The sequence below is a fragment of the Acomys russatus genome, chromosome 5 (genome assembly GCF_903995435.1).
Source record: "Acomys russatus chromosome 5, mAcoRus1.1, whole genome shotgun sequence".
Classification (NCBI taxonomy): domain Eukaryota; kingdom Metazoa; phylum Chordata; class Mammalia; order Rodentia; family Muridae; genus Acomys; species Acomys russatus.
The window spans coordinates 3732753-3751506 of NC_067141.1; the positions used below are offsets into that span (position 1 = coordinate 3732753).

Below are 18754 nucleotides of genomic sequence, written 5' to 3' on the forward strand. Positions count from 1 at the left end.
TTGCTATGAAGCAATTGATGCCCTAACATAGTGCTGTGAGGTAGTCCATGACAGTTGAGAAGGCATGCTCTTAAGACTGGATAACAAAGCTTTGTAGACAACAACAGCTCTGATCCAGAAGTGTGTCTGTCCCCATGAAAGCAAATCTGCCACCACCATGGCTTGCAGAAAGGCAGAGAAGTTGTGATGTCATAGTTGTGGAACTTGCTGGGTAATGCTGCAGATACCCAGGTGGCTCACCAAAGACCATTATAGTCCTGTTTTAGAGGTATGTGACGAGCTGACCACAGAGCTTTCTGACTAATGAGACATAAAGTAGCTAGCAATGCTTTAGACCTCCTTAAGCCATGCTGTTCACCCCTCACTATTCTAGGACCATCTTCTTACAAAGCTTCTTTTCTGACTAGCAAAAGAAAACGGAGCATAGATCTAGATATATTTACATAGAGCAGTCCAAAAAAGTGGATTTAGAATGAAGAGACGTGTAAAGTAGCTGGTCATCACTAGCTGTGCCGCCACAGTAGCAGATTTTTTAACAAGACAAGTTAAGAGTCCAGGTGTCCATCTACCCTGAGTGTAAGAATGAGGACTGGGGATTCTCATTTGGGGAGAACTGAGGAGTGTTGTTGGTTGGGATTACTGGTGGTCAGGGGAGGGTTTTCAGATCCTAAAAGCTAAATTGTTCAAATGCCTGATGTATCTTAAGCAATTAATGGCATTTTAAAAGTTGTTCCTGTTTAAAGAAAAATTTCTTTTTGTTGGTATTTTGATGGTGATAGACATCTCAGAACATTTGCAGAGAATAAATTGGTGAGATTCTAGGATTGAGACTATGTGGAGAATTAAGAGATGAAGTCTTTGTTAGAGATACAGTAGGCCACTGAAGTAGATATGCTAAATCAGCATTCCAAATAGGGGGCTTTTATATGGGGAGGGTCATGTGGATGGAGGTAGTGACATTGAAACCTCGGGGGGGTGAGTGAATGATAGAGACACATTCAAGTGCGCTTCACCGTGAGAACTGAGGAAACCAGTGTACCCAAGGTAAAAGAGGTGCTGGACTCACTTGTGGAGAGAAGAAGTGGCAGCCTGGCCGGTGAGATGATGAAGACAGAGCACTGTCAGGTTCCCCAAGGTTTTTTTGAATAGGTAGATAGAGGTTGGCTATGTCCAGTAAAGATAAGACAGGTCATATTTATAGCAGAGCAGTCAGAATGAGGAGAGTAGTGGGCAAAGAGTCCCTTGTTTGTTCTTGTTTTGAGACAGGGTTTCACTGTAAAGCTCCAGCTGTCATAGAACTATTAGACCAACTGACCCTTGAACCCACAGAGCTCTCCCTGCCTTTGCCTTCAGAGTGCTGGGATTAAAGGTGTGCACGAAGATCTGTTCTCTAGCTTCTCCGGCTGCTTAACAGGGGCAATAATAGCAAGTCACAAGCATTTAATTAGTGTAACTGAAGCATTTCAGGTGGCATTTGACACATAGTAAGCATTTAATAGATGGGTGGTTTATCAGAATGGGTGAGGTTTTTTGTTATCTTGTTACTTGCTAACAGAAATTATTTTTATTATAGAATCAGATTGGAGATAGGAAAATATTCAGTTGGTAAAGTTTTTTACAAACGTAAGGACTTGCTTTCATTCTTCTGAACCCACAAAAAAAAAAAAAAAAAAAATGCCAGACATGATGGCTTGCACCTGTGTCCCCATAGTTGGAGAGGCAGACACAGGAGGTTCCTGGAGCTTCCCAGCCAACCAATCTAGCCTAATTGGTGAGGCCAAAACAGACCATAACTCAGGAGATTGCTATGTTCCTGAGAGATGATGTAAGAACGTCTTAGGTTGCTTAAGAAGTCTTTACAATGAGATTGTTAGCTGCTTTTAACTGCTTACCAGTCCCTTTTCAAAGTTAATTGGTTCATAGGATAGTACTATCTGTTTAAAATCTAGGATTACATGTAAGGGGCAGAATTTATGCAATGGAAATGTTTTTACATGTGCTTGTTGAAGGAGAAATTGTTTCATTTTGGAAGGTGAGCATTTTACTTTCTATGTACAATTTTTAAAAGAAATAAATTGGTTTTCTTCCTACTGATAATAGTTTCTTGCATTTATTAGGAATGTTACAAGATAAGCGAATGGAGATAGATAAACATAGCCTAAATATTGGTGATTACAATCGAACGGTCGGGAAAGGCCCTGGTTCTCGGCCTCAGATTTCCAAAGAGTCTTCCATGGAGCGCAATCCTTATTTTGATAAGGTACAATCTTTCTAATCTCTAAGAATAATAAGCGATACCTTTAATAGCATAATGTAATAAGAAGTATAATCAAGTGCCTTTCCTAGTAATGTAGTTTTAGTTTATTGTTTCATTTATATCTCAGCTTAGCATAGAGGTTGTGTTTACATTTTCTTCTTAATCCCATGAAGTATGTGTTTGGCTCTTTTTATGTGCTCTAGAACTAACACTAATCTGATCTCTTCTGTTTTCTACCTGTTTCCTGTTGGTGCTGGAATGTCATGTGACCTCTCCTCTGTTCCTGAAATGATCTCTCCCTTCTACTTGTTTGCTTGGCTGGTGTTACACATCTTTCTGTCTGTCCAATCAGGATGGCATTGTAGCAGATGAATCCCAAAACATGCAGTTTATGTCCAGTCAAAGCATGAAGCTTCCCCCTTCAAATAGTGCACTACCTAACCAGGCCCTTGGCTCCATAGCAGGGCTGGGTACGCAAAACTTGAATTCTGTTAGACAGGTAAGTCCAGACGTGCATTGTAGGCTTTCTCTTGAATGCTCTGTCTTAGTAGTAACGTCTCTCTTGTATGTAGTTACTGTGTTGAAACAGTAGTGTCATATGGTATTGAGTGCCTCTCCTTGAAGAGTCACTTTGTCATTTTGTTTCTTCTTCTCTAGAATGGCAATCCCAGTATGTTTGGTGTTGGAAACACAGCAGCACAACCCCGGGGCATGCAGCAGCCTCCAGCACAACCTCTCAGTTCATCTCAGCCTAATCTTCGTGCTCAAGTGCCTCCTCCATTACTTTCCCCTCAGGTGAACCTCCTCCCGTCCTCCCCTCAACTTCCCTAGGGAGAACGTTGAATAAGTTTGTGTTTGGAGCTGCCAGGATGACTCAGCATTAAGAACACTGGCTGGACTTCTAGGGAACCCAATTTGATTTTCACCCTCATGGCAGCTCCCAGCTAACTCTATTCCTAGGGAATCTGATGCCCTCCTCTGGCCTACTTGGGCATCAGAAATGTATGTAATTCACAGACATACGTGCAAACAAAGCATTCATACATATAAAAATAAATTGAAATTTAAAATTTATGTTTGAGATGACCACTGAGCATCATAATAATTATTGACCTCTTTGAGGTGCTGCAGTGCTCATTAGCTGTTGTTGCAAAGGTATGAGAGAAGGATAAAGAAAATTGATGCTTATTTAAGTCTAAAATGTACCAATTTTTTCATAAAACATCTTCAGGAGAGCAATAGCAAAGTAAGATATAATGGTTAGGGCTTACTCTTGAATGACTAACTCCTCAGGGAACAGCTGTCTACTCTAACTACCCTATTGGTAATTAAGGTGCACAGTGTACTTAGCTAGTCTGCTGTATCTCATTAACGTAACTAACTTACCACTGTGATCCTAAGGTTCCAGTTTCATTGCTGAAGTATGCACCAAACAACGGTGGCCTGAACCCGCTCTTTGGCCCTCAGCAGGTAGCCATGCTGAACCAGCTATCCCAACTAAACCAGCTTTCTCAGATCTCCCAGTTACAGGTACGTACAGGTGTCTGCTTGATGTGCAGTCAGGGTTCTGCATCGGAACTGCAGTGACCATATGCAGCACATTTATAGCCTGCATAGACCTGACAGCCTGTCAGAAAAGATGGACAGTGAACCTACACAAAGTTCAAGACCTTTTCAGGGGAGATCCAGTCAGGGAATGTAGGAAGGGAAACATGATTAAACAAACAAAAAAAATCCTATTAAAGTGAAAAGGGGTTAGTGTTTAATTGGTAGAGTTGAAGGTCTGTAAAGCCCTTGGCTCTATCTACAGTACAGCAAAAGTTAGATTGAACTAAAGACTGGGCTTTTGCACAATTTCTGGAAACTAGATAGATATTACAGGGAAGGGGTGTTGCCCTATGAGGGAGGACTTTGGTGTGTAGCATAGTTCTACAGGTCTATCATCTGGACAGTGACATCCCTTCTCCATCTTCTTTTAGCGATTATTAGCGCAGCAGCAGAGGGCGCAGAGTCAGAGAAGTGTGCCTTCTGCTAACCGACAGCAGCAAGACCAGCAGGTATATAAACCCTCTCCACTTGTTAATGAAAGAATCTTATTAAAATGTAATAAAGTGAGCCAGGCGTGGTGGCGCACACCTGTGATCCCAACACTCAGGGAGGCAGATGGATTTATGTGAGTTGAAGGCTAGCCTGGTCTACAGAGCAAGTCCAGGATAGCCCAGCCTGTTACACAGAAACAAACCTGTCTTGAAAAACAAACAAACAAATAAATAAATAGTGTGCTTTTAGTCTGCTGTGTGTCCAGCTATCACAGTCAATATAGAACTTTGGTTGGCGGCCTTCCTCTTGAGATGGAGGTGAGGTAGAAATGAGGAATGCACACCTGTATAGACACACCCTCACCGCTTTCCTACATCTTGTTGTTTGAAGGGTCGACCTCTTAGTGTGCAGCAGCAGATGATGCAACAGTCTCGTCAACTTGATCCAAGCCTGCTGGTGAAGCAGCAGACTCCGCCTTCTCAGCAGCCACTCCATCAGCCAGCCATGAAGTCCTTCCTTGACAATGTCATGCCCCACACTACACCTGAGCTGCAGAAAGGGCCATCGCCAGTCAATGCTTTCAGCAACTTTCCTATAGGTGAGTCCCTCCTTGGCCGCTACACATGTGTCCCTCCGCTGCCTTTGCCGTTCTGTCCTCCCGCACAGCTGCGGCCTTAGATGCCGCTTACTGGAGAGTAGCGGACATTGTTGTAGATGAAGCTCCTCTTCATGCTTCAGGGTGCTGTCACAGTGTTGCAGAGTGTTCTTCCTGTTGATAGAAAGGACGCGCTTGTTTTCAGACTCAGACTGTAGGGTGTGTAGGGCAAGAGGACTGTGACAGTGGTGTTATGAAGAGGGGTGGTGAGCAGGGCCTAGTTCTGTGACAAATTCTGGGAAGAGTCCTCAGTATGTTGTCACTAGTATTATAAAGTCTCTGTGAGGAAGAATTGTCTTTTGTTCTCTCCGCCATGTCACCAAGCTTTTATTCACTGTGGAAACTCAAGGCTTGTCTGTTTTCTCTCCCCACGTTCCTGGTTGTGTTTTGATTCTTGGTTAAGCATACCTCTTTCATTTTTTTATCCCTCCTGCACCTGAACAACCGTTTCATGTAAATGAGCCTTGTGGTTACTTCCCCCAGTTCTGTTGAAGACCATTAGTTCTCATAGTAGTCTGGGCTGTAGACAGCCATTGGGGCATGTGTCCCTGCTGGTGATTCTCTGTGACTGGGAGGTTTCAGCTAGGACAAGAGTCCCTGAGAATGTTAGCAGAAACAGTTTCCATATCAGTTAGCACGGTGACTAGATACTACAGAAGCCACAGGTGATGAAAGAAAGTGATTGCACTTGCTGGATGCAGCGCTGTGGGGAGGAGGCTGTCAACAGAAGCCTTCTTCTCTTGGTGACTTTTCCATTCTGCCTCATCCACACAGACACACACTAGAGCTTGTAAGCAAAATTTGGCCCATTTTCAAATTTCCCAGAGCGATATTTCTTTAGCCTATTATGTGGGGTGCGTTTGCATGGTGACATGGAGGAGGTGGTGGGGCCCATGCGTTCTCTAGGCTATCTTTAACCCTGCATATAAAATGGCTGCACACTCTTGGTCTAATTGATAGGTCTAAGAGCACAAATTTGATTGTTTTCTGCAAAAATGCAACTGGGAATGATTTCAAAGAATTCATACTACAGGCCTAATGCCGGAATTTAAAACTGTTACGAGTTTCAGACATGAAAATAAGAACTACTTGGGACTGTGTTCAAACTGCTTCATGACAAGTGTTTGACAGCAGTTTATAAAACGGAATCCTCTGTCTAGTCGAAGAGAATGTCTGAGTACATCATGCTCAGTCAGCCAAGACTCAGATTGTACCTTTGGAAAAAGGGGTCTCCGTCGGGTCTCTCCCGCTCTCTTCCCTCTCTCCTCTCTCTCTCTCTCTCTCTCTCTCTCTCTCTCTCCCCTCTCTCTCCTCTCTCTCTCTCTCAGGTGTCACTGTTGGAGTTAGGAGTTTTACTTTTAAATAGCATCTGGGAAATCATGAATTTGCAATCAAGGAATGATACTTGAGAATCATCATATATTATACATGGTGCTCTGGGAAAATAACTAAACTTGGGGGACAGTTACAAAGTCTATATGATCCCTTTAAAATTTATTTCTCCTATTTTGTAATGTTTTTAAACGATCAAGCTATGTGGAGGAGTAGTTTTCCACCTGTGACAGCACTAGCCCTTGTGATTTGAAAATGCACTACTGTGGAGCATTAGAGTGACACCAGGCCAGGGACCTGTGATCCAGCTGCGTATTTGCAGGGTGGTATTTGTTGAGGGGCATTAGGCAGCATTGAAAACAGTAACTGCGTATGATTTTTTTTTTTTTTTTTTTAAGTAGAACTTTGTGGAAGAAAAATGTGCTGGTTTGTAAGATTTAAATCTTATTTTCAAGGCTTGAACTCAAACTTGAATGTAAATATGGACATGAACAGTATTAAAGAGCCACAGTCAAGACTACGGAAATGGACTGCAGTGGACAGCATTGCTGTGAACACATCTTTGGATCAAAACTCCAGCAAACATGGTATCAATTATAGTCTTAAACTTCTGTTGGGAAAAAAATGTGGGGTGATATGGAGGTAAGATTGCTTAGTAGGTGAGTGTGTGTGCCACCAAGCTGGACAGACAGAGTTCAGTATCTAAGACCCACATGCTAGGAAGAGAGAGCTAACTCTGACCTACACGTACACTCTACACCCACATGATGGTATGTGTGCGCACACACACACACACACACACACACACCTGACTCTGACATGAACTCTGGTGCCCCATATTTGACCACCTCTCCCTGGTGAGGAGCTCCACTGTCACTCAAAGAGAGAATAAGCAGGCTACCAAAATGGGACTTGATAGCCTATGACCATAGAATGGGGGAGGAGGTCCCCCTCAGTCTTAGACCTAGGGGAGGGGTATAGGGTGAAAGTGGGAGGGAGGGAGGAACGGGAGGATACAAGTGATAGGATAACAATTGAATAAATTAATAAAATTAAAATTAAAACTAAACCAAAACAAGGCTGAAGAGCTTGATGCTCATGCAGAGGACCTGGATTCATGTCCTAGCACTTACATGACAGCTCAGGATCGGCTGTGACTCGAGTCCCAGGGGATCTGACATCCTGTTCTGATCTCCACAGGTACCAGGATGCCGACGGTGCACATATATGCAGGCATTCACACATACATATAAAACAAAATGAATAAGTAATAACTAAAGCCAAGCAAAACTAAATTTTGGCCTTTATCATCTTTTGTGTATATATTCCAAAGCCAAATTAATCTTAGACCTTTTCCTTACTGCAAAAGTGTGCCTTGAGTAAGCCAAAACAATCCTTTTATTCTTATTATTTTATAAAGATAGCCAGGCATTGTGGCACACACAATCCCAACACTTGAGGTAGAGGCAGGAGGCTCAGCTTAGGGTCATCCTCAGCTATGTAATAAGTTGAAGGTAACCAGCCTCTGCTATGTACATATCCTTGTCTTTAAAAAAACAAAAACAAAACAAAACAAAAAACCCAAACCATAAAACCAAGCACAGCCTCAAAAATGGAACTTCATCTTAAGTCTTACTTTCAAGTAGAAAGCCAATTGACTTCCTGCCCTGGAGTGCTTGATGTGCCATGTGCCACTCCATTGAAGAAAACTGACTTTCCTTCTCCCGGCAGCAGTCGGTGCCAGCAGCTCCTTGGCTAGGAGGGAGACTTCGTGTCCCCGTTCCCCCCTCCGTGCTGGGACTGTGTCTGGCTTGAACTTACACAGGTCTTGTACGTGCTTTCACATGCCCTGATGTGTCTAGAAAATACCATTTCCTGGCTTTTACAGTTTTTCTGCCCCTTCTTTCTGCATACATCCCCGAACCTGGAGGGAAGGATGTGATGTAGTCATCCACGTAGGACTGGCCGGGCACTCAGGGGTGTTTTCTTCTCTGCACATTGCCAGCTTATGGATCTCTGTGTTAATCACTAGCTACTGCAACAAGCACAATAGGTCACTAGGAGTCAACTGATTTCTATATCCATTTCCAGAATAATAGTCTCAAGCCCCCTACTCCTTCATCCCCCCTCCCACTTTTAAAACAGGATTTAGCTCTCTAGACTAGCTAGCTTGGTGTGTATCTGGCATTAATTCCCTTCTTGCTGGTCATTTGGGAGGTACCTCCCCCAAGTGATTTTTATTGTCCTTCGAGTCTATTTTTGAACATTCACTGGATTTAACTTCATTTGTTCATAGTGTGGCATTAAATTCCAATACAGCAATTTTCTGTTGGACTTTACTATGTAGCCCAGGATGGCTTTGAACTCACAATCTTCCTCCCTCAGCCTCTCCAGTGCTGGGATTTTATGAGTCACAGGTTTGATTTTTACATTTTAAGCAGCTACTTCCATTTCTTTTAGAACTATCATATTTAGCTTAGTGAGGTGTCTTGTGCCTTTGTAGGACTATTTTGACTCCTAGAATTACACAGATAAATACGTACTTCTGGACACACAGTTGAACTTGGAACTTGTATATTGTAGGTGTTTCTGCAAACACTTGCCCTAGAGAAGCAAGTGACTGTGACAGTGTGGCCTGCTTACATTTTGCCATCGTATTTTTCTTTGTAGGTGCTATTTCAAGTGGTTTTAGGCTGGAAGAGTCTCCATTTGTCCCCTATGACTTTATGAATAGCAGTACTTCACCAGCCAGTCCTCCAGGTTCAATAGGAGATGGCTGGCCCCGTGCCAAATCGCCTAATGGCTCTAGCAGTGTTAACTGGCCACCAGGTAAGATGCTCACAGCCTTTCCATGGTGTCTGGCCTCACCAGTGGCTTAACATGGTTCTGTAATCAGAAATGCAGACAAGATACAATGAAAAGGAGAGTGTGAAGTTGGCTCATTGTCTGCATGCTCCACACAGTGAGGATGGGATGAGTCCACAGTCCCGTGTGAGGACTCTCATAAAAATTTCAGTGTCAAAGGGTATGCTTGACACTGAGGATCATCAGAGGTGCATCTCTGCCATGCTTGAGTTGCTGCAGTCTATAAAGATAAAACCTCAGAAATTATTTCAGTTGTATAAATAAGCAAGTTAGGATTAGGGTGTATAATACTGTGTTACCAGGCTGGCCTAAGGGTATTGCCACACAGAATTTAGAATTACTATTTGGATATTTGGTTTGGATTTTAAAGCTGTGCACTAATTTTTAATTTCTGTTTGCAGAATTTCGCCCTGGTGAACCATGGAAAGGTTATCCAAACATTGACCCTGAAACTGACCCTTACGTCACTCCTGGCAGTGTCATAAACAGTCTTTCAGTTAATACTGTGCGGGAAGTTGACCACCTCAGGGACAGGAACAGTGGTACGTAGGAGCATGAGTTGGTGTTAGAACGTTGTGCAACAGCATGGGATAGTCAGAGCTCAGGATGGCTAAGAAACTTCTAAGCAGGGGTTCTTCCCTTCCTCAAATCTGTAGGTGTTGGGACATGAGACCACCTTAACTGTGGCCACTGTTAAATTGATGAGAAGTGGCTTGAATAAGTGAACACCAATGACATGCAAGCATTTACTTTTCAATAACGCAGTCAGCAACTGCCAGTTGTATGGTTAGTTTATAATTGGAATGCTTATATGCTTTCCTTAGGAGAAACAGCCTGGGATTTCAAGGCTTCAAACAATGAAACTCATGTATTTTCTAAAGGGCTCTCAGATGAAATTACCCTGTGACTACCATGGAGCTATTTTTCACCTTAGGCATATGTGCATATTCTGTCCATTGTTTTTTCCTTAAAAAAAAAATTAATGAGTTAGTGAAATACTAAAATAATTGATTTTTTTCTGTGAAATATAGTCTCCTTTCTATCCTTCTTAGTAATTTACAACAACAACAAAATAAATGAGCCAACAGTTTTTACTAATACATAGTCTATTAAGGTAGCAAGTGTTTGTCATATCATGGTGCTAAGTGGAGAATCCTGTCATTCCAAAATAGCAGAATCCACTGAACAGCTGTGCAGAGGTCATGAGAGCCAGTTCAGCAGAAGATAGTGAGGCATAAGGCCAGGCTTAGAGGGAGTTACAGAAGAGTCGGTTGCTTATAGAAACTGCTTCCTTATGGGTAGAATGTTTGGAAAGTCAAAGATTAGATTTGCTATTAAAGGAAGAGCCGCCACTAATATTTTTACTGGAAGGTCAGTGCATCTAAATGGGATGCAGAATGGACTGTGCTGGGGGTTAGTCAGGGGCTGTCCAGGTGACCAGGCGGTGGTCAGGTCTAGAGCTGCTGGGGTTAGTCAGGGGCTGTCCAGGTGACCAGGCGGTGGTCAGGTCTAGAGCTGCTGGGGTTAGTCAGGGGCTGTCCTAGTGACCAGGCGGTGGTCAGGTCTAGAGCTGCTGGGGTTAGTCAGGGGCTGTCCAGGTGACCAGGCGGTGGTCAGGTCTAGAGCTGCTGGGGTTAGTCAGGGGCTGTCCAGGTGACCAGGCGGTGGTCAGGTCTAGAGCTAAACTAAGGAAGACAATATGTTGACTACAGAGTCCAAATATGGAAAAGGCTCAAGGCTGGGCTCCTGCATAGCGCCTATGATAGGGTTTCTTCTTGACCTGGCTTGCCAGTAGGAAGTCATCGCAGTTCAGAGTCAGGCTAGGAACAGCAAGGATAGCCTCTTCCGTGCCCAGGGCTGGAAGGAGAGCCTGAGTCATTTAGGCACTGCACATTCTCGGAGAGCAAGAAGGAAACTGCTCTCTTGGGCGGGCCCCATCTTTAATTCAAGCGCTCCTTCCCTGCTCTGGTAGCTAATTGGACTCTCTTGTGCAGGGTCATCCTCATCCTTGAACACCACGCTGCCTTCAACTAGTGCCTGGTCATCCATTCGTGCCTCCAACTACAATGTTCCCCTCAGCAGTACAGCACAAAGCACTTCAGGTGGGCCCTCTCAGGAACAGCTTGGCTGTTGATTTTCCTCTTTTCTTGTCTAATTAAGTAGTTGGGGAGTTTTTGAGATCCTAGTCAAAGATTGCAAACATCATTTCTCCCCTTTTAAATTTGCTCTTCAGCAGTCATCTAAAACAGTCTTATATCTACCACAGAGCTGCCATCTAAGACACCTCAGTCCTGTGATAAAGTACAGTTTAATCCAAAGCATTCTGAAAGCCACCTGTATTTACTTTATTTATTTTCAATCCTTCACAGACTGAAGTTGTATAAAATGAGGGAAGTGAGAATGAGTGTGCCCTGGAGAGTTAGACCTCCGCAGTGAGCTGGATGGCTGTGGCCAGGCTTCCTGCAGCCACACTCGGAGGAGCCTTAGGCTAATGGGCATGCACTTTGTAATAACTCAGGTCTGAATATTCACGAGTTGATGAAGAGTTTTCCACTCCATTCCTTTCCCCTGTCTTTTAGCATTGTGTTTGTCACAGTTGTCTCTCTACCCTGTCACTGTGCACTGTGACCCAGCAGGAGTGGGGCAAAAACCCATTGCCTGTTCTCATTCAGTTTTTAAACTGGAAAATGCCTACATTTGCATTGTAGCTGTGCAAATCATGTACCTTTCTAATCTTGGCTGTGCTCTCACTATAGGGACAGTAGAGCAAGCTCCTGGGAGCCTAGCATTCAGCAGGCAGCCAGTGAGCATTTGCCAGACCACCTTGCTGATTTGGGGTAACTGCTGTGGCTTTCCTCCCCTGAGTAAACGATGAGCCTGTGTTTCTCTTGAGTGCCGCAGTTGACTGGGAGTCCCCACGTGTGCTTTACCATCTGTGTCATGATCTTACAGAGCAGTTCTGTCCTTGCACGGTCTCAAGACAGTCACAGATGAGGGCACAGGTCCTGAGGGTCTGCCTTGTGGCTCCCCTCTCCCCCTTTAGGCCTTTAGCTGCAGTTTGGATGGTTTTTTGTTAGCTTTTGTTTATTTGATTTTATTTGACTCACTTTTCATGAGACAGTAGATGTTACTATGTGAATTTTTTCATTTTCTAACATTATTCCACCTTCTTCCATTTTTCTTATTCTTTCCCCTTTCTCCTATGTGTAGCCAGAAATAGTGATTCCAAATTGACGTGGTCTCCCGGTTCAGTTACAAACACCTCTCTGGCTCATGAGCTGTGGAAAGTCCCTTTGCCACCTAAAAACATCACTGCTCCGTCCCGCCCACCTCCAGGGCTGACTGGTCAGAAGCCACCCTTGTCTACGTGGGATAATTCTCCCCTTCGTGTAGGTGGAGGATGGGGAAATTCTGATGCCAGATATACCCCAGGTAGGACACAGTAGCTATGGTGCTTGATTTTGGGCTATTTGCTGAATACTTTAGTACCAGCTGTGCAGTTTAACATGGACCAACACCGTCAGCTGTGGGATCACACTCTATAAAGGTAGAGTGAGCTTGAACAGGATTACTAGTTCATTGCTCAGCCTTTGACAGTTTTCTTGTATTAGAAGTCTTAACTAGTTTCCTAAGGAATGTTTACCCAAACCTATGGGGTGGTGCATGCCTAAAATCGTGGCATGAGGGGAGTGAGGACAGGGACATTAAGTGTGAAGAAGTGAGCATCATCTGTACGTGATCCCTGTCTAGATAAAGAAGAACACCTACCCAGAGATACTTGAATCAACAGTAATGCTAGTGCACTGCTGGTCTTTCAGGAGTTCCTTGGGAATGCATCTTTAAAAGGGTCTGTTGGTTTCCTACTCAGGCAGGCTTGCAAAGCAGGACACATAGAACATGAAGCTAGAGAGGGCGTGTGGAAGCAGTCCAGCTGTGCCTTAGAAAGTGGGCTTGTTTGGGTAATAGCTTGGCCTGTCCCAAGAGTGACCATGAAGTTCACTGTTGAAGCAGACAGTTGGGAGTGGAAGTGTGTGCTGTTGATCCTTAAGGTCAAGCAGACATAGGCCTCCACGAAATACCGTCAAGTGGTCATGGGGGACAAGTGGTTCTTAATTGTGTTTAAAAGTTCCTTTGCTAGAAGGAAAGTGACTGCCATGAGTCCATGCGGGAAGGCTAGATCTGGAGCTCATGTGGTAACCCAGACAGTATCAAGGGATGCCGGGGTGATGCCGGACAGTTTAGTCCCCTTAAAGCTTCATATCTTAGGGCACATGCAGAGAGGCCTGTCCTGAGGGCTGCATTTGGAAGTAGTTTGTCATAAATGAAAATATGCCGGAGAGATGGAGCATTGTGGCTTTCCTGCAGTAGGGGTCACTGCCTGGTCCAGGCTGGAGTAAGCTGATGCCACTGATCTGTTTGTTACAATGGGGGAAGAGTAGGGAAAAGAGAAGGGAGCTGGGATTCCTGATGATTGCAACTAACTGTCATTTGATGGGCTGTGTTTGTCTTAAACAGTCGTTCAAGACACAGTTGTAGAATGTTGACGATCCTTTTTCTTTGTTTAGGGTCCAGCTGGGGTGAGAGCAGCTCAGGGAGAATAACGAATTGGCTTGTTTTGAAAAACCTCACACCTCAGGTAAGGAGGTGCCTGCTTAGTGTACATGCTGGCCCAGGGAGCGTGGGAACACCTCTTTCCAAGCAGGGCCTGTCAGTGGCCACCAGGGCTAGGCAGAGGGTGACACGCAGTTGCCTCCGCTCTGATCCAGTGGCTCTCATGCTCTTATATTTAGGGCAGCCACAATAATGCAAATACCTAAGACCCACCCAGTGCTGAGCAGTGCAGGGCTGGGGTTTGCAGGCGTGTTTTTGTGGGATTGTATTGCACCTCCAGAACCTTGGCCTGCCCTTCTATATCTGAGCCTGCGCTACTCTCCCACTCCTCTAGGGAGCAGTGCCTTGGGATCCTGTCCTGGGGTGACAGGGAACCACATCTGGGGTGGTGCCTCCTCACATAGCTCTAGGCACAGTGCCCCTTACAATGCAGCCATTAACTGCAGCCTGCTCTGTCTAGATTGATGGCTCAACTCTGCGCACCTTGTGCATGCAGCACGGCCCTCTGATCACATTCCATCTGAACCTCCCGCATGGAAATGCTCTGGTCCGTTACAGTTCAAAAGAAGAGGTAGTGAAGGCACAAAAGTCTCTGCACATGTAAGTTGCCCAGGACTCCTGATGGGGAGGCCCTTGGGGAGCTGTGAGTAAAACCCAGTCCTGGACCCCTGTAGAGACCTGTCCAGCATGGCCCTGGAGACACTTGAGGTGGAGGGATCACTTGAGCCCAGTTCAGGACATAGAACATGACCTGAGATCATGGGGTGGGCAGACTACACTCCTGCGCCTCCCTGGTTTTCTCTCAGACAGGTCCCACTGCTAATTAAGCCTGTGAAGCCATGCAGCCAAAAGGCCTCATGTTATGTCCTCTCCCTCCAGGTGTGTGCTGGGGAACACTACTATTCTCGCTGAGTTTGCCAGTGAAGAGGAGATCAGTCGCTTCTTTGCACAAAGTCAGTCTCTGACTCCTTCTCCGGGCTGGCAGTCTCTCGGGTCCAGCCAGAGCAGGCTGGGCTCCCTCGACTGTTCCCACTCCTTCTCCAGCCGGACCGATCTCAATCACTGGAATGGTGCTGGGCTGTCGGGAACTAACTGTGGAGACCTTCACGGCACTTCCCTCTGGGGGACCCCACATTATTCCACAAGCCTGTGGGGTCCCCCAAGCAGCAGCGACCCCCGGGGAATTAGCAGCCCATCCCCCATTAATGCTTTTCTTTCTGTTGACCACCTGGGTGGGGGTGGGGAGTCCATGTAGTTGCATAGATGTAGACGCAAACTGTGACCTCAAGACCAGAAGGAAAGGAGCACTAAGTCGGGCTCGCCGCCTGCAGCCAGGGCCACCTGTGGGAACAGCTATTTCTGCACATTTTCCACTTTGTTTTCCCCAAAACATATCAGTTTGAATACTTGAATCATGCAGGCCACTATTATAATGTGAAGGGTATCTATCTATTTACACTCCCAAATAGCGCCATACAGCTAACGTGCGGAACGAGCTCACTTGTGTACTCATCATGTCTAGCCTTCGGGTTCCTTCTTCCCTTCACTTCCACCCCATCCCCACCACCTTTTAGTTTTATTTTTATTTTTTTGTTGTTGTTGTTTCGGTTTGGTTTGGTTTGGGTTGTTTTGTTTTGTTTTGGGTTTTTTTTCTTTCTTTCTTTTTTATTTTTTTCCTTCTTTGCAAAACCGTTTTTGGGCTGATGTATGAGCTTTTACCTTTGCACTGAGTGATGTTCTCTCCGTCTGATCGGCAATATGGGGGGGCAGCTGTTCCAGTGTAAATGTTTACTCAAGGATGTTCTTAAAGGCGTGCGCTCTCTACTATGCCTCATGTTGCCTACCTTATTGTGGTATCGTGGAGCTTAAAAGATCAAGTTAAGATACTGACGTAGGATTCTTAATGAAAGTATTGCACCAGTTTTTTCATGTTGTAAAACTAAAGAATTTCGCTCTACAGTTTGAGAAACTGTGGCCACCGCTGTGACCTGCAGCCCGCCTGCTGCCCAGGACGGGCCCTGCACTTTGAACAGGCTTTCCATGTTGTTTTGAAGGTTCCCACGTGAACCTTCTTGTTTACAGATTTTTTGTTTGTTTTTTGAGAAAAAAAAATGTTTACTCTTCCATCATTTAAAAAAATTTTAAAAGACAAAAAAAAAAAAAAAGAAAAAAAAAAAAGAGGAGGGTGGTTTAAAAGACGCTTTCTATCTCTGGGAAAAAGAGCAGCATTTGGCCATGTTCTTCTGTTTTCTATTCCTGTCCTAAATCTAAGAGCATGGTTCTCAGGAAACCAGTTCCCCGGTCAAAAAATCTTGTAGTTTCTTATAGGAAAAAAGAAAACCCCAACTTTTAGCACTGATACTACGTATTGCTCTGTTCAAGAATTTTTCTCTGCCAAAAAAAAAAAGGAAAAAAAAAGGAAAAAAAGAAAAGAAAAAAAAAAACCGCTTTGAGCTGGAGTTGCCGTCTGCTTTCAGATGCTGTCCTTTCTTAGTGAGTGATGATGGTTTGCTAATAATCGCTAGGTAACTTTTGTAACCCATCAGTGGCTCTCGTGTCTCTGCTCTCCTGTGACCGTGTTCATGTTTAACTGTTGTACCTTAAAGCCGAGATCAGCAACTATGCATACTGTAACCAAGACATTGGGCTTACAGAGTTGTTTGTGTATAAAAAATTTTAAATGTTGTTGCAAACTAACGAGTTACACCATTTTAAAACTTCTTTCTCCCTAGCCCCTGTTCTTTTGCCCACAAATGGTATTATAATGCTTGCTTAGTCAAAGAAGAGAGACTAACCAAGGGTAAACTTTTAACAGTACAGAATATGCCATCATTTCATTGCCTTGATTCTAACTGTTTGTGTCCTAAGATGCAAAAGAGGTCAGTGGCTTTTAACTGTTTACAAATAGGATGTGATTGTAAATGTACAGTTTGGTTGTGTTTGAATTATGAAATCTTCAGATAATAAACCATGACTTTTTTGGCTGCTCAACATTAATTGTCTCTTTTTTGTGAATTTATTTGTAGGCTCTTTTATAATGAAAGTTACAAAGTTGCTGCATATGAGGGTTCTTCTCATAGAGCAGCAGACTAAAAATCTAAGCAAATATTTGAACATTTTACCTGAACTTCTCCACAAGCACCCTGAGATAATGTGAGAACAGTGGGAACTGTAGCTTGCTCCCTCCTCCCCTGAGCATCTTTGGCATCTTGTTGTTCAAAGCTCTTCTCTGGCTTCACCTTCCCCACCATCTGTGCCCATCTCAAGCCTCAGCGGGACCATTCGGAACATGAAGCTTAATGACTTGACAGCGTCCTAGTGTTAACCTCTCATACCTCTCACACAGTGGGGACGCCACTGCCCGAACTGGCCTTCTTCCCTGTGCCCTTCGCCCCTCCTCACCGCAGGAGCCGTGGGGCAGAACCTGTGTCTGTATTCCAGTGTATGACTTCAAATCACGCTCCAGCTTGCCAGGTGTGAGCTAATGTCGGACACCGTAACCCAAGCAAATGTTCAATGCATTCAGTGTGTATTGACATCCATACTGGTTTTTCCAAAAACCAAAGGTAACTTTGAAAAACCATGTGTGGAAACGTTTGGATCATTAAGCTAAGTGACCGTTTGGGGCTTTGAGTAGTATATAACTGACTTCATGACTTCGTTAATTGTATTGTTAAAAGTGTTTGGGAGTTTTTTTGTTTTTGTTTTTTTTTTTGTTTTTTTTTTGCGCTTGTTATGTGGAAATAAAGTGTTTGATTTAAAAAAATTTTAAGTGGTTTTGATATTTACCTTATTCTTAATAACTGCTTTATTCCCTTGTCGCCCTTGAGTTATTCTGAATTCCTCTGAATTACCAGTACCTCGTTCTTGGCCATCACTTCCCACAGGCCCTGTGTCTAACAGACAGAGCTGCTCAGGGCCTTTGGGAGTCAGCCTAAACTGACACAGTAGCTCAGACCTGATGGCACATGCCCCCACCACCCCCACCACCACCCCCGTTCCACTCTTCCAGCTGCCCTGCGGGCTCTCTTCCTCCACAACAGACCCCTCCCACCTCTGCTTGCTGCAGAACCAAGATTTATCGCTGATCATAATACAGATAACAGATCAGACCTCCGAGCATCCGATGAACCTGCCTTGTCCTAGCTAGAGCCCCAGCGAGCTCTGGGCTTTGGGCCCCATGGCATTCTGGATAGCATTTGCAAGCCTCAGTGGGAGGGAGGGTCACTTCGTGTAAGGGGCCCTCTTCACTGTGTGCATGTACTCCCATTCCTAAGTCCACAGAGCCATGTGCCTCAAATCCCTCCTGCTCCCCCCCCCCCCCCCAGTATCTCCCCAGCTAGAGGAAGAGTGTATGCCACTTTCAGTTCTATTCCCAGCTCCCAGCCGTGTTCTGGGGTCCTGGCTCCACAGATGGTTAAGTTTGGTTTTGGTTTTGTTTTTTAACACAGGGTTTCTCTGTGTAGCCTTGACTGTCGTATTTACGTATTGTACGTGTGTGGTACACACACCCATGCTTGGGTATAGATGCCAGAAGACACTGGGTGTGCTCCTTCATCACAGTCTGCCTCATCCTGGAGCTTGTCCATGGGCTCTAGGCAACTGGCCTCGAGTCCTCGTGAGTGTACAGCATACACGCTCCCCAGTAAGCCATCTACCCAGCCCAAGTTGTTAAGCTTTCATTTTAGGTCCCACTACATACAGATGCTGCATTCTGCTAATGTTTTCTCTAAAAATAATTGCTCTAAGTAGGTTCCGTTGCTTGCTTTCAGAAAGCCCCTGAGGACACTGCCTAGCAGGGACCCTAGGCCTTCCTTTAAGTTGACTGTAGCCAGGTGCAGTGGCACAAGCCTTGAATCCCAGCACTCCAAAGGCAGAGGCAGGTGGATCTCTTGAGTCCAGCTTGGATTACGGAACAAGTTCCCGGAAATCCAGGGCTACACAGAGAAACCCTGTCTCCAAAAGACAAAACAAAAAACAACAACAACAACAAA

The 18754-nt window shown here is 44.7% G+C and overlaps 1 protein-coding gene across 5 annotated transcripts in view; it reads left to right on the forward strand.

Annotated features, from left to right (window-relative positions):
• Tnrc6a (trinucleotide repeat containing adaptor 6A) overlaps positions 1 to 15344 on the forward strand; it is a 162979-nt gene extending 147635 nt beyond the window's left edge. For 4 of the 5 annotated variants that reach the window (XM_051145181.1, XM_051145178.1, XM_051145179.1 and 1 more), the window contains 14 exons: positions 2118 to 2260; positions 2610 to 2756; positions 2915 to 3052; positions 3659 to 3787; positions 4237 to 4314; positions 4688 to 4895; positions 6740 to 6871; positions 8955 to 9113; positions 9551 to 9691; positions 11144 to 11251; positions 12360 to 12581; positions 13715 to 13785; positions 14221 to 14360; positions 14640 to 15344. In XM_051145181.1, coding sequence (XP_051001138.1) covers positions 2118 to 2260; positions 2610 to 2756; positions 2915 to 3052; positions 3659 to 3787; positions 4237 to 4314; positions 4688 to 4895; positions 6740 to 6871; positions 8955 to 9113; positions 9551 to 9691; positions 11144 to 11251; positions 12360 to 12581; positions 13715 to 13785; positions 14221 to 14360; positions 14640 to 15015 — 2192 coding nt within the window. In that variant the 3' untranslated portion in view covers positions 15016 to 15344. The remainder of the gene's footprint in view (positions 1 to 2117; positions 2261 to 2609; positions 2757 to 2914; positions 3053 to 3658; positions 3788 to 4236; positions 4315 to 4687; positions 4896 to 6739; positions 6872 to 8954; positions 9114 to 9550; positions 9692 to 11143; positions 11252 to 12359; positions 12582 to 13714; positions 13786 to 14220; positions 14361 to 14639) is intronic. The other variant, XM_051145183.1, reaches the window with a different exon arrangement.
• Positions 15345 to 18754: the final 3410 nt, after the last annotated feature.